This window comes from Gambusia affinis, linkage group LG01 (assembly GCF_019740435.1).
Source record: "Gambusia affinis linkage group LG01, SWU_Gaff_1.0, whole genome shotgun sequence".
Lineage (NCBI taxonomy): Eukaryota > Metazoa > Chordata > Actinopteri > Cyprinodontiformes > Poeciliidae > Gambusia > Gambusia affinis.
The window spans coordinates 32997458-33013554 of NC_057868.1; the positions used below are offsets into that span (position 1 = coordinate 32997458).

At 37.1% G+C, this 16097-nt stretch overlaps 1 protein-coding gene across 17 annotated transcripts in view; it reads left to right on the plus strand.

Annotated features, from left to right (window-relative positions):
- Window positions 1-16097, plus strand: part of LOC122839367 (rap1 GTPase-activating protein 1-like) — a 59333-nt gene that overhangs the window by 22349 nt on the left and 20887 nt on the right. For 12 of the 17 annotated variants that reach the window (XM_044130890.1, XM_044130908.1, XM_044130900.1 and 9 more), the window contains exons 3-4: window positions 9116-9209; window positions 15748-15783. In XM_044130890.1, the coding sequence (XP_043986825.1) occupies window positions 9116-9209; window positions 15748-15783 (130 nt within the window). Of the gene's footprint in view, window positions 1-4927; window positions 5032-5883; window positions 6429-9115; window positions 9210-12728; window positions 14324-15747; window positions 15784-16097 lie in introns of those variants that run through there. The other 5 variants (XM_044130966.1, XM_044130959.1, XM_044130991.1 and 2 more) reach the window with 5 other exon arrangements.

Sequence of the window (16097 nt, forward strand, 5' to 3'; positions counted from 1 at the left end):
TGCTGGAAATGCACGATTTACACAAGTTAGTATCCGTTTTAATGGGTTGGGTGGAAATCCTAACTCTGATTTTCACTATTTTTTAAAGTAAAAAAACATGTCCATATTGTATTTTTAAATGTTTCTTGTTTTTGAATGGACTTCAAATTCAATTCCTCACACCTCTGATTGTGCTAATCAATACTAAAAAGGTGTCACTGTAAACACCTCTGTGTTTATGTTTACTGCCCCGTCTCCAAGTATTCCTCTTCCTACCACACGTTAAATTGTGATGGGTGTCAGTTCACTCATTCACACCGATCAGCTCGCGTCTACCTGAGCTGTCTGAAGGAGCGACCATGATGGGAGAGCACGCTGTCAAGGCCGATGAAGACAAGACTTTCCCCTTGCGAGTCTCCTGCTGTCCAACCAAATATAGCACGGGAGTGACAAGCTCGCCCCTGCTTCTGCTCGTCTCAGTAATCCAAGTGCTGCCGTGTCATCCATCATCCGGCACCAGTAACAGATGTCTTTAAAAAAACATAAAGCTCAGATGACAGCCGGCTACTGAAGGCGGAGATAAGAGCCAGACGACTACGACCAGACATTTGAAATTTATGTTATCGGAATTTTGCAGCTTTTCAGTTTTAAAGTTTTCCTCTTAACCTGCAGAAACTTTTGTTTGTACTGCAGAGATGTTTTGACTTGAGTTGAAACAAGGTATCCTCAGGTATTTAGGAGAAAGGGCCTGTCTTCTTATTGATGGCTCTGTCCTTCAGGATATGTTCATGGGGACACTATTTTCCATTTGGAGCCAGTTTATTGACATTAAATGTGAAATAACTGGCAGAGCACTGAAGGACGTTTCATCTTTTCCACCGCAAACAAGAAAAAAACATATGCCCTGTTTATCTTTATTAAAAGAAATGAATATGTATTGCACACCAGTACCAGATTGTAATTTCAATATTGCCAAACAACCAAAAGTGTTTGATAGCAAACATCTGTTTAACAGAAATGTCAACAAGGGTTTCTTTCCTAAACAATCTAAACAAACTTTAAACTGGGAGTGTTTGAATCAACATCATCTATTAGAAACAGATATTTGTTATGCGATATGGCTTCTCTTTGTAAGAGCTGCAGGTTTTGATGAATCCATGAAATAAAACAACAACAACAAAAAAAAAAAACTCACCACACTGTTTATATTCCCTTGCAAAGCCAGGCCTTTAAAGATAATTTGATTTTGTAAACCTTGCCTCAACAATCAAAACCAATGGGCTCCACTAAGAAGCTGCCAAGCACTCTGAAAATTAAAGTAATTGATGCCTGCAAGGTGGGAGACACCTAGTAAAAGACAGCAAAGTGTTGCAAGGAACCCGTCTGCTCAGGTCCTAATGCTATTAAGAAATAGGAGACTTGTGCTCAGGGAGATTGTGAAGACTTTATGATGGAGCTGCTTGCAGAATGGCAAAGAAGGCAAATAGAAATCCACATGAATCTATGATAGTCTTAGGACAATTTAGTTATTATTCCGCACTATTTATTTATTTATTTTTTTAACTTTTTTTTTTTTACCATCAGATATGTAAAAATATTTAATTTTTATCATAGGTTCTTTAGGAAAAAGCTCTTACAAATATATCCATAACCCTTGAGATTATCTACCTTTGATCATTGCAACCACAAATTTTAGTGTTTAGTCCCATAAGATTTTGGATTCCTTAAGAAGATGAAAAATAATCTAAAAAGGAAATTTATACAATTACCATTTATTGATTCGGTTGTTTCTCCAATGTGACCTGATTATGTCAATGACCAAATTTTAAAATAACTTTTTACCATAAACATGCTTTGTCTTTCTGCTTGACTTGAAATCCTTTACAGTACATCAACCTTATAGTTTCATTATCTAGCTCAAAACGATCACAATCAAAGCCACAGCAGGGCTCAGACAAACTGCAGACAAACCTTGGTGGGGATGCAGAGTTCTCTTAAGTGTGGATGTGATTGGCACTCCTTTTTTTGCCTTGCAAATGTCCTGATTAAACCAGGTAATTTGTTTAAAAGTGAGGAGAGGCAGACTTTAAAGCATTTAAACCCAGCAGGGAAAGCCTTTAACCTCATGCTGCTTGAAAACTTAGAATTAGGTTTATTTATTTAATGTAAAACATTTATGCAACTCTATTAGTTCATGGAGTTAAAGTGGTGTGAAAAAGTGTTAATATCTCTTGATGTTTTCCAGTTTGTCATGAACAAACTGGAAAACATCCAGTTTTTTTACTTAAAGGAAAACCACAAACATCAATGCATTTATTGCTCTTCTCTAAAGGCCTCAGTTTGTTAGCTAACATTAGCTAACAAACTAAAACAAAACTAAATAGACTAAGGAACACAGTCAAAACCTTGCTGATAAAGTTTTAAAGCACGGTAACTTTATAAATCACTATCCCAAAGTTTGTTTATCTCACAGAACAAAGTTCATCTGAAAATGGAAAGAGTGTGACACAAGTGCAAACCAACCAAGATGGGACTCTTCAAATAATTTGACAGACCAGTCAAGGAGAATATTAATCAGAGAAACAGTCTGACCAGTAGCATCTGCAGCTGTATGGTTGTACACACTCTGTGTACCTTGAGATTTTCCTTTAAGTAAAAAAAAAAGAAAAGAAAATAGTTATTGTGTTGCTTTATTATTATTTAACCCTCTTTAACTAAATTATTAACAAGATTGTGGAGACTAAAAAGGTATTTTGTGTCGAAACATCCTGTATGTAGTCCACATCTGTGTGCGTCTGTTGGGATGGGCCTAAAATTACATTTTATTGGTCAGTTTTACTTTTGTTTATTTGGTGGCTTGCTGCTGTTTCTGTAAGCTACGTGCGACTCTAGGGTGTCTATGCAGTGAAGCTGTACGTAAAAATGAATAACTGGACTTCGAACCCTCCCGCAGTTCGAGGGGTGAGTGAACCCTGCCTGAACTTTTTACCGTGTGTGTGGTTCTGGTGGGGTCGCCGGTTTAGAAAGAGCAAATATTTACTTATTCAGAAGTAAAGCTGTTAGAAACTAAATCTTATAAAACAACATTCCTCCAGTTGTGCTTCAACAACCGTGGCCTGTTGCATAAAACCCCAATAAACTACAGAAAATTTGTAGCTAAAATGTGATAAATGATCAAAAAACTACAAAGTTATGAAGACTTTTGTAAAAGCTCTTTATGTGCATAAGGAGAGGAAGTAAGAAAACTTTTCTGGGGTGATGCTCAGAGCTGTTTTGCAGCATGCCTCCTGTGACTCATTATTGTTTGCCATACCCCAGTCCCCAAACCCTCCTCCACTAAGGCTCACAAGTACTAATTAAATCTCTCCTCGTAGCAAACATCCACTTGTTAATTAATTAAACTTACTTATATATATATATATATATATATATATATATATATATATATATATATATATATATATATATATATATATATATATATATATATATATATGTAATTCCAATAAATCATTAACACTTGATTCACATTGAGCATACATCCTGACTCTTTTGTTTGTCTGGCTGTAATCCCTTTGGAATTACGGGATCCAGCGAGCTTTAGCATCATTTGAGTGTCAGTCTCAAAGGATGTTATCTAACACTTTTTTGATTGAGAAAAGCTTCCCAAAAGCTGAAACTGAGAGGTGAGGCGAGGATACAGGAGCTGCATTATGGGAAAACTTTGGGACGGCAGCGATTCTCCAAGGATCCGAGTAACAGGGAAGGAGCAGAGGCCATTTCACTGGGCTAATGGGATGGGAATCCCTGATAGCGAGATCAGGCGGAAGGGATTACCTCTGGGTCTCTGTAGAGGACACGGAAACAGGAGGGTGCTGTCAGTTTAAAACCAACTATCCGTGTCCACGTGAGCAAAACATAAAGCTCTACAAGACTCTGTCTTTTCGTTCTCTATTTTTATATTATTTTTGGATTTTTTTTTTTTTTTGATGTGCGTAATCTGTCCCAATTTCAATTTTACAGCTTGCTTTCTAATCCATGAAGCTTTGGATGACACCAGCAGTATTTGTTTGTTTCCGTACGCAGCAGCTCCTAATAGAGCCCGGCATGAGGGCTGTGCTGTAATCCCTTATTATCTGCTCATGTCTGACACACAAAACACACACCGCACACACCGGACCTCGGTTCAGGTACCGACTATAAGAGGCCGCCTGAGGAGCAGACTGACGGGAAAAGGCTCGGCATAAAAAGGCACAGCTTCTGACATTAGTCGGAGGTCTCCTGGGAACTGTGCATGTCAGATTAGTGCAGGAAACGCACATGCTCACAGGAGATTTCATCAGACTCATTATGGTAATTAAAAACCTCCCCACTCAGGGATTCTCATTCTACACAATGAGCTTTATGAAAGTTGTAATGCTTGTTCAATCTTTGGGAGTTTAATGTTAAACAAAATCACACTGTTTCATATACTTTTTTTGGAACAAATGTGAAAAAAAAATGTTGGCACTGGAGGAAAAGACGTGAAAAGAAGCATTGAAATAAATCTTTAAGTAAATACCTTTTTTTTAAAAACAACTTTCACAGTTTTTTGTGCCTCTGAGAATAATTAAATATAAATGTTTGCTTAACTTTTTAAAGTTGATCAGTGTTTATAATATTAATTTGCATCTTTCTGAGAGAACTAATTTTTCTTTAACATAACAACTTGTATGTCATCACAATAATCTCATAACATAAATTCAGAATGGTTTCAGGCATAAAGCAAGGAAGTTGCTCAAAAGTATGTGAAAAGCTATCGACCCTTTGCACGTGACATTACTCTCTTCGAAACTCGGCCAGCTCCGCCATGACTGACGTAAAAACAACCTATGCGCTCTTGTAAAGCCTGTCAAACCGAACAATGCCTGTCAAAAAAACGCATATATGGTGGCCTAATATCGCTTTTATTCAGTTGATTTCGCAGTAAAAATGGTCACAGGTTGCTGCGCGGTCATTATTATTCACAACCTTGGATATAATCGCGGATTTGCAGCGAACACGTTATACAAGGTAAGAAGACTAACGTTTACGTATTTTGAGAAGGTTCGAGTCTGACCCTTGGTAACCATGGCGACAGTCGTCGCTACATGATGATGCTAGGCAATATTATGTTGCCCAGCATGCATGGAAAAAACTGGTTGACATTTAATTTTTTGTATGTTTTAAGGCTGCTCCATTGTAAGGGGAATATTGTTTATGATATAGTGATATAAATAATGTGGTGTGAATTCAGGCAAAGTCGGTAATTTGATCAACACATCAGGAGGGAGGAAGTACAGGTCGGTTTCTAAGCTAGCTGTTTGACACTTTAGCAAATACCGCCGACAACCAGGTGTGTTACGTTCTCAGACAAATTAGCTCGTCTCGAACAAGAAGAATTTCCAATTTCAGCTGGTCTATTGAATACTCCCGAGCCTCACTTTCGGCGTCCGTCATGGCGCCTCGAATGATTACGTGATGTATTTGCAAACGGTCAATAAAATTGTAGAATTCTTAGCATCCCAGAACAAGAATCAAACTAACATTTAGCTTTATACTTTATCTTGAACAAACTTAGAAAAATACTATCTACTTAGCAACCCAGGACAACTGGAACATTTTAAAGTCTAGTTTTTCTTTTGCTTTGCTTGTTATTGTGCTTGTGTTGTTTTTCTTCCAATTCATGTAAAGCACTTTGAACTGCCTTGAAGTGCTATATAAAAAAGTGCTATAAAACTTCTTCTTCATCATCTAAGAGTTAGGTAGTAGTAATTGTGATTAAAAACATTTTTTTCCCCTAATATGTGATGAAATAAATTTTTATATTTTAAGGCTTTTTACAAATACTACCTGTAGTGCCAATAAATGTAACCGTGATTGTATTTTTATGATTATGAATGGTCATGTATAGTGTTTTTTTCAACATGTAGCCCATGTTGGTTGCCCTAGCAACAGCTCCTCCAAGCTCATGAGACAGCATGGGATTGAAGGATAGCCCCTTTCCCTCAATAATCCCTACTTTCTCTTTCCGAGCAGCTGAAATGGGGGAGGGTCACTACTTTGATGGGTGGAAGGGTATTATTATAGGCTCAGTGGGACTGTAGTGGCGCTTCAGGTTTCAAACATGAATGAAGGATGTAGATGCAATGTAGGAAAAGACAACTAAAGAGTGCAGATGCGTGTTTATGAGTGTGTGTGTGTGTGTGAGAGAGAGAGAGTGGTGAAGAGAAGAGGGGTGTGAGAGGGAGGGTTGAGAGGAAAGGAGGAGAGTAAGAGAGGATGCTGGCTGGGAGTATATTGCAGTCTGAAGAGCTGAGAGTGAGACCAGCAGGTGAGCGACGGATGAGGAGCGAGTGAGTGAGCAGAGCGGAACAGCAGAGACAGAGAGGATCACCGAGCTCAGGCAGGAGGAGAGGGAGGCTCAGACGGTGAGTCATCGGTCCAGAGTGCGGGTCGCTGTCCGGACTTCACGGGGAGCGCCTGGCTTTCTGCAGCCACTCTCCCTCTTTCTCTCTCTCTCTCTTTCTCTGTGTGAGTAAGTTTGCAGCTCTGCTCTGAGCTGGACGTCAGGATGTCCCCATGATTCTCCGGACGGTTTTCGTGCTGCTCCCGTTTACCAGCTGGGGTGTGTTATGTAATTTGAAGTGGTGTTTGTGCAGCGAACCGATCTGGGCTCTTGTGGTGCAGCTCACGTTTATGAAAAGGGAGTTTGAAGTTGAGATTTTTAACTCTCGTTTTGATCTTAATCTTTCTAGCAAGTTTGCACCAATATTCCCTACACAACATATTCTTTAAATTGACTTCCAGTCATAAATTTACCCTTAATGTGTGCCTCTGTGTCCTCCATCGATCTGAGGAGAATCAGTGAGAATGAAGAGTTCAGGGCGGCTGATGCCCGGTCGTATTGATCTCCCGCGGGGAGAGCTGCTCGGGAAGATGTGGTTTCTTGTTATCTTGAGAACCGGATCATGTTCAGAATTGTTCCCATTTCATTTGGATGCTTTCTTGATTGCACAGTCGCTCGTTGTGTAATAGCTTTGAGGCAGCGCTGGATGTGAATGATTCATGCTCTGTTTTCTTCACCTACATTTGAGTCTGAGTGCACTCAACAAATGTGAGCCCAGATTTAAATCACTGATTGTCTTTTCCTTTACAGCAGCTCCAAGCATTCCCTCTGCTGTACCGTCATTGTATTCTTGAAGAATTAATCGCTTTTGGCTCAAAAGCGTTCATTTCTCCAGAGGCTGTGCTCTGAATATTACTTTTTCTGGAGTGCACAACACCTTCTACATGCAAGGAAAATGATATATTTTTCACTGCCGGGGCTTCAGCTTTCTTTCATCTTCAAAGACAGCAATATTTAGATTCAGTTTCTATTATTAATGCATCAGGATAATTTCAGGTCGTCTTTCATGCTTTTTTAAACTGACTTAATTCATTAAACAAACTTCAGCAGAAAGTGGCCCCCTGTCAGTGCACATTCATCAAAGTTGTTGTGGAGAAAAAGCCAACCTGGTTAAGTTTAGAACAAAGGATGCGTGAAAACAGCTTTGCCATCAGCAATTTGCAACTTGACTGAATTAGAGAAGAGAGAAAACTTTTGAATAAATGTGAAGCTTTTCATGTTGTGTCCCCTGGTAGATGAAGTATTTTTTATTTGCAGCTCTTTAAACTAAAAGAAAGGTGGCAAAAAAAACCCACCTTGAAATGTTTAGTCTTTTAATTTTGTATAAGCAAAAAAAAAAAGCTTGTTAATATTAGAGTAACATAAATACATCTTGTTATTTAGTCACAAAGGTAAAAGACTAAAATTGAAATTAGATTTCTGTGGAGGATTTCTGAAATTTAATTTTTACTCAATCTTTGTCTGCTGTGATTAGATTTTAGCTGATGATAGCTCTTTAGAAAACATTTGTAATAAAAATATTCGTTGGTCATCTATGCCTTGAGCAGTTGTTAAATATGTATGTTAGGAGCAGAGGCAATGTGACTCCACATTGTGGGAGAGCAGTTGGTGTTGCTGTTTTATTTTAAAACAAGGACAACTGGCTCTAGCATATGACATTGCTGATTAGCATCTGTGTGTCTGGTTAGAGTAGTTAGTGTGGCTAGCATGGAAAAGAAAATACTATTTCTTATCCTTTTTGCATTTCAATGAAAGTGGGAGATATGCTGCCTTAGATAAATAGAGCTTCAGCATCGTCTTACTAACCATTTGGGCCAACTACTTCAAGCTGCAACATTTTTTTTCCCTTTTTTTAAAAACTTTTCTTGCTTTCATCCACAAAACGTCACAATTAGCTATGTTAGGCTCTTCCTCAGTCAAATGAAGTCAAGTCATTTCAATGACAAAGCAGTTCTAATAAAGTCACAGAGTCACCAAACAAACAGGATTTCCTCAAATGCCACTATCTGAATACACATCAAATGTGTTGATCAGTGTTTGATTTTCTACTTATGTGATTTCCAGAATCATTTAAAGACAGCTACAAAGTCAGTTTTCTATCACCTGAATAACATTTCCAGGACTAATGTCCCAGCAAGATCTAGAAAAACTCATATAATACATGTGTTTGTCTTTAGCATGTTGATTTTCTGATTCTCCATGTTTGGTTCTGGTTCTGGTTCTGCAGAGCAGTCTCTACAGCAACTTGGTGGTGCTTAGCTCGGTCCTGTCACTGATCAGAAAAAGAACAGACATTTAAATTTACGACAGGGTGGTTATCCATCAGGGATAATCCAATAAGAAATTGCCCAGTACCAGCCACCAGACTGCTTCTTATGGTACATCTTGTTAAAATAAATAAAAATGTTCAAAAGTAAAACATTTAAAATACATCAGATCAACATAAAAAGATTTAGATAGCTGTGGTCCGTAAATGAAGGATTCGGGATCTACACTGACATTAAATGTATAGTTTCTGTCTTTTATTAGAAATTCAATTCCAGTTTTCAGTGTGTCTAAATTAAAGAGGAAAGCCTTCAGCCAGAGCAGTGTTTCAAACACAAGTGCCTGTTCTGGTAACCTTCCCCATGACATTACCTTTTGCTGTTCGATCTCAGACTAAGTGACCTTTTCTGACCAAATCTCTTTCTTGCATCTGTCTGATTGTAGGAAACAAGATGGGGCTGACCCCCGAATTTCTGCACCAATAGAGCCCCAGCTGTTGCAGCCTGAACTGACACACAGCACCTCACCTCTTCACAAGGTAGGGAGAGAGGACCCAGGGGCATTAAGTCTGAACCGTGACCCCCTGACCTTATCTGTGTGACCCCCTCTGTCTGTGATCCTTTGTTATTATCAGTCTCTTCACATTCTGTCTCGTGTTATTTTATCTGATGTGCTTTTTAGTCCCGCCTTCTTTTGTATAACTTGTGTAATTAAAGCACACAAAGCTCTGTGGCTGCAATTATTATGTTTGACTGACTCAATTAATAAAGGCCTATTTTTAGCAGGAAATAGTCAGCCTCACGCTGACAAATTTTAGCTCCAAGCTGAACAAGCATGATTCCATCAAAACCCACAAGTCACAGCCCATAACAGGACTTGTCTTTTTTTTCATTTCAAAAGACATTGTCACCCATAACATCATCAGTCATGTGCGACTAAAATAGATCGCAGCTGAGGCGGAGTCACTTTAGAGTTTAGCTCATTGTCAGTCCTAAAAATATATCACAGGACCGGATGTATTTGTTGGCGCCGCTTGTAACGATGGACAGAAGCCTAAAGATTGATTTGGCTTTCATTTCAGAAGATTTCACAAAAATCCAACCTTTAATTTGGGCATAATTTGTTATAACCTCATTAAAAAGTAGAAATAGAGTAATCCTTTTGCCATGTGATCAATATCAATAGATAATACATCTGATAAAATATTAAATAATTTCAGTGAACTTTGACCCAGAACTACATGGCATTTTGGGGGATGAAGGCAGGGGAATGATTTTAACTGCTCAACCTGTTCACGGCTAGCTAAACAAGCTTGGTGACATCAACTCACTCTCTCACTCTTTGGTTACCTAGCAACTCACTCTCTCACTCTTTGGTTACCTAGCAATGACCTGTTGAGAAACAAGTTTTCATGCCTCATAACTGCTTTATGGAGTAGTGAAAACTGTAGGCTAAACAGGATAGGTTTAGGTTTAAGTAATTCAGATAATTAAAACAAAAAACTAATGAATAGTTATTATGGTGACATGTTTTTCAGACATATTGTCCACCCCTTCATCGAAGCTGTCAAGGACAAAGCAGACTTTATTCCTTGAGCTGTTAAGACTATAATCTCTACTTTAGTGTCTTTATATTTAATCTCAGACATAGAATTTTCCCTTTTATTGAACACATGAACATTTGAAATTACAATTTTAAGTAACAACCTTGTTGCCTCAGGTTAAACAATGAAAAACAATGAAATTAAATAATAATTGGGCCTTTTAGGAGTCACAACATAAAGACTAACAATTGCCCAATATACAGCAAAATGAGCAACAAATGCATTTTACACATGTTTCTACACAGTAGTGGTAATAACCTTAAGTATTGTAAAATGTTGAAACATTTACATTTCTTTCTGTTCTACCTTTTGTGTATCCTCTCAAGTTATTATTAAATCCAGAGTTGAGTCTATAACAGTCAAGTAGGTCTTTTTTGATTTAAAACCAAACACAGAAGGAAGTTCTAAATTTCTGACTGCAGAGGATTTATATTTATTTAGGAAAATCGACATGATTTTGGAACAAATTTATTCATTTTCACCTTCACAGCTTCAAGCAAATCCACCAAACCGCTGAAACCTTCAGGCTTACCTTTTCCACATTGAATAAATTAGATGTGGAAATAAAAACCTGCCAGGGGTATTTTGTGAAAATAAAATTTAGATAGAGCTACACTGTGTTCGTGATCATAAGCGGATAACATCTTAGTTATGTCAGATTGGTTTTGTAAAGGATTTTCACACTATCCAACATTTCTCACTACCTGACTTAATCTGTGCGTAGCAGGGGAAGTGGGGAGAATAAAGGATTAGGAATGGGAGAAATTCAAAGCTGGCTTGTTGAACAGTCACTCTTGATCCCTGCAGCACTCTGAAGGTAGATCACACCTGCTAGTCTTGTTATGCAACTAGGAAGAATATTTGAAACCTCATCCTTTTGCATGTTTCTGACAGCAAAACAGTAGAGAATATGGTTTAAATTCATTTATTTTATAAATTACCTCAGTTTTTTGAGAAAATTAAAGGAAAGCATAGGAAAGTGGAATACACATCAGCTTAATAGGGCAAGACTCAGAGGGACTGTATCAGTTAAATCAGAGCCCTGCAAAAAAACAGGTCAATCTGCAATTAACCCCACCAGGTCTTACATAGTTGAACTAGTACTGAACTTGTACATTTTCATGAAGACAAACAAAGCCATCTGCATTCTTTAAAAGTTTTTTTTAATGTCAAAAGCTTTGAATGTCATGAAAATAATTAGCGGTTTTACGTAAACCTTAGTCGTTAACCTCTGCTTTGCTTTTTGAGGAAGTTCCATGAACTTCCTTCATTCAACCATCTATATCAGATATAATTAAAGCAAATTGCAGTAGTTCCACCAAATATTATAGTTTGCTTCAAAGAAAACTATTTCAGTTGGATCCGCTTCGGGAAGAGTCCTAATGAGCTCTGTGAGGCTGCAGAGAGTTGCAGCTGAAACATCAGGAGGGTAGAGGTGGCGTTGTGTGTTTAATCTGTGCGTTGTCATAATGACGATCCTATTAGCTCTCATAATGAAAGGTTGCAGCTCTCACACCTGCTATCTATGCTGGTCCGACACCCCAGAGATCCTCCCCCACTTCCTCCTCTGTGTCCATCGCTGCGAAATGACACGGATGCATGCTGTCTCCTCGCTATTCAGTATGTTTATACATAAAGTGCCTTGCAAAAGTATTCACACCCACACATTTTGTCATATTTATTTTTATTTATTTATTTCAAACAGGTTTTAAAAAATAAAGACAACAAGTAGACAATAGGACAAGAGAAATCTGACGTACGTAACCAAGAACAAAAATAATTTACTTATCACTACTTTTCTGTTTAAAAAGGAGTAAGAAGTGATTTATTTATCTCAATTTTATGAAATATTTTACTTACCAACTCAATAATTATCAGAAATTTGTATATTAAAAAAATGATTTGGTGTTAATTTACCTGTTTGATTTACTGTGCTAAAGAACCTACAAATAAGCTATATTGCATAAAACAGAATAATTACAAACTGACCCATAATAATAATATCAATAATGACAATTGTGAATAACCATCGGACATAATTATCAACTTCTTGCCAATGTACACCATAAAATATACTTCATGATCTGAGTTCTCTAACAAACAAAATAAAATAAAATGAACTAATGATGATAATAATGACAGTAAAATAACAATATGCATCTAATTATGATAGTACATATTACAATTACAGAAATATATATATATATATATATATATATATATATATATATATATATATATATATATATATATATATTGTTTAAATGTTATATATATATATATATATATATATATATATATATATATATATATATATATATATATATATGTGTGTGTGTGTGTGTATTTTTTTCTTTCTTTTTTTCTTTAAAAATTTCATTAAAAAAATCTCTGATTTATTCTACCATTTTTACTCTGATACCCCTAAATAAACTCCAGTGTGATCAACTGATTTCTGGAGTCACTAAGTCAGTATAAAGCGTCCCGCTGTGTGTAATTTAATTTCAGTGAGCTGTAATCCATCTGTTCTGAGAAGGATTTAGAGATTTGTCAGAGAACATTAGTGACCAATCAGCATCATGAGGACCAAGGAACATACCAAACAGGTAAAGATAAACATGTTGTAAAGAGTTGCTAGGTTGCAGAATAACATCATAAACCCCAGACAGGGGAACTGAAACAGTAACTTTGGAGGAGCTGCAGAGATCAACAGCTGAAGACAGATAATTTTTGAAAAGACAGCTTTCATCATGCAATCTTTCCTTCCTGGAGATGTAAAGAAGTATAAAAATATGTAATTTTCAAGCAGACACAGCAAATGTGTGGAGGAAAATTAACACATCACATCGACCTGAATGACATTCAATATGAAGCATTAGTTAAGCATACTAGTTGATTTAAAATAGGGACAATATGCAAAAAATATTAATAAAAGATGGAAAATTAGTTTCTATCTCGTTCCGGACTATGTGAGTTAATAAAAACGTTTTAAGCAATCATAAAAGTTCATTGAAAGCTCCCATATACCGTATATACAATGAGTGTAATGTCATAAAATTACAGCAATGTAAACAGTACTTTGCCCAACTTCTGCTCTGGAAGATTTCTAATAACACTTTCCTAACATTACAACAAAGGTCCTTCGGGTCAGGGGAAAGTTTAAGACTTCCTGGGACTTTGTTCTATTTTCTAATGCCTTTGAGTGAGAAAACTGTCTGCAAATGTGGAGCTACCGTTGGGTTTTCTGTAGTCATTACTGTTGGTGGAGCTGGAGCTCCTGGTTGTGATCTCAGAGAAGAACTGGAAAACATTTTTCAATGCTGAAGCAGCGGTATTACTCATCATTTTAAAATAAGCTGCACTTTAGAAGAAGGCATCTCCATTAAACACAGAAAGCATATTCACAAAACTTACTAGAGGCTGTGGTGGAAGTTCACTTTCTAGCATTTTGACCCTGACCAAGTATGTGGAAATATTACAGGGTATCTATACTAGATTCTCACCAATTTAGTCATTTGTTGCCACAGTTTCCTTTTCTGTGTTGTTAAATCTTGCTACCCTTTTGTTGGTTGTTAGTTACAACCGTTTATGACAGCAGAGACGTTGGACTCCACCTCCAGCTGTCATTCAGGATGCACATAGTGTTTAACGAGAGGCGGATGATGTGATCCTGATTTCATCCTGTAACTCTGCAAAGAGTTAAAGACTAGCGAAGACTTCTCACTGAGGATCGCTTATCTAGATTTCAGGCTTTGCACTGCAAGCTGGCTGATGACACAGCGCGTATCTGCCTGAGGATCTTGCCTCTGGGTTTTAGTCATCAGGGATGTAGCTTTAGTTCAGGATGCAGTTACCTGTCTGAGTTTGCAGGGAAGCTCGGTAGTCGTGACAAGTTGAAATCCGACGTTCTAAAGTCAGTGACAGTGAAGTGCTTTGAAGCTGCAGGATTTTAGTTTTCAGTGAGGTGAACAGAAACGATGGCGGAAAACCTTCGCAGTCGCCAACATCATCCAATGGTGACAAAGACACACTGGAGGAAACTGAGCATTGTAAGTGATTTTATTTCAAAAACACTACAAATCTTCAACAGAAGTTAAACAGAACAGAATGAAAATTAAGTCCTAAGCTATTAACTTTATGCTAAATATTTTTTACATTTTACACAGATGTACATTTTTTTGTGTGATAAATGTTAAAGTTTTATAACGTTTTAGTAAAAAGCCAGGAATTGTGCAGAAGCTCTGAGCTTTTCTGCTCCTAATCTCTGGTTACAGCCAGAATTGTTTACTTTCAGGGTTTGTGGCAGACTATTGTTTGCACATGGTGGAGAACTTTACTCAAACTCACACAAAGCTAAGACAAGATTGCTCTGTACACAGAGTATTTGTGTCGGGCTTTGCTGGTCGTAGCGTTCAGCCGTCTCTTAACTACACCGGGTCGATAAAGTCCACGGATTGGTGCTGCTCATTGTCATCTGTTTCAGGAATGTTTTGCATGTAAAAACACAATAATACTACAAGGCGTTGCCAGGGAGAATTGTTCAGATGATTTGCATGGAGCATGTGTAGAGTGAGGCAATTATAGGTGGGAAACAAAACAACATTTTTTGCAGAAAGGTAAAGTGTTTGGACAGATGTGAAAAGCAATTACAGCTATGGATACTAATCAGGTGATTTCAGAAGGCAGTAAATCTAACTATTTTGTTTTTATGCCACAATTCTTTTGTGTACTTCCACTTTGTATTTGTCTCTCATACATAATCCTGAGAGAAACACTACTTGACATTTATAAAGGCAATTGACTGAACTGGATTGTCAGAATAAAATCCTCAGAGGTTTATTTGCTGAAAATATTTTGAAAACAAATATCATTTTCTTCCTTCTTTTTTTCCATTATGTGCTTTCTGTTGATTTGTCACATAAAATCCCAACATGTTGAATTTTGTTGTTGTTTACATAGTGACAATACTTTTACAAGGTACTGTATATATTACAGTAATTTTCACGTAATGCTTAAACCTTAAAATAGTCTGTTGCAGAAAACTAAAAGGTATTACCGTCTGCCTTCTTGCTAAAATACACAGATTTGACCAATTCCTTGTATTCGGAAGTTTATTTGCTAAAAATATTTTGAAAACAAATATTTTCTTCCGTCTTTTTTCTTTTTAATCATGTGCTTTCTGTTGATTTGTCACATAAAATCCCAACATGAAGAATTTTGTTGTTGTTTAGATAGTAACAATACTTTTACAGGTGTTATAGTCATTTTCACCTAATGGTTAAACCTTAAAATAATTTGCTGCAGAAAACTGAAAGGTATTACCATCTGTATTTGATAAAATACTGCAGAACTGATGTTTGGTCCTACATGATTACCAAATAAAATGCCATGGTTTTAAGAATCAATTAAGCTTCTTTTAAATTAACATTCGTGTCTGTCAGATGATCTCAGACATGTCATCTCCTCTCCTCAGACCACAGATTTATTTGAAATGATTGAAAAGATGCAGGTAAGATGATGCATAAACTAGTGTGTTTCTGTCTCGCCTCACTAAGCTGAAAACACTAACCAGCCGGTCTGTCTCTTTCTAATTCTGCTGCATCTCTTCCTGGCGATGATACTCCTTATCTTCTTCTGTTTTGTTTTTGTTACTGAATTGAATCTTGAGTCTTGCTGGTTTCACACCAGCTGCTTTTCCTCAGCGTCTCTACCAACGTTCTGGTTGAGACATTGGCTGACAGAGCTGTAAGCTTATTATCTCACTTCAAACACCATCTCCTGGTTTTCTGAAGCTTTTGGAAGGATGTTTTAATAAGTCATGAA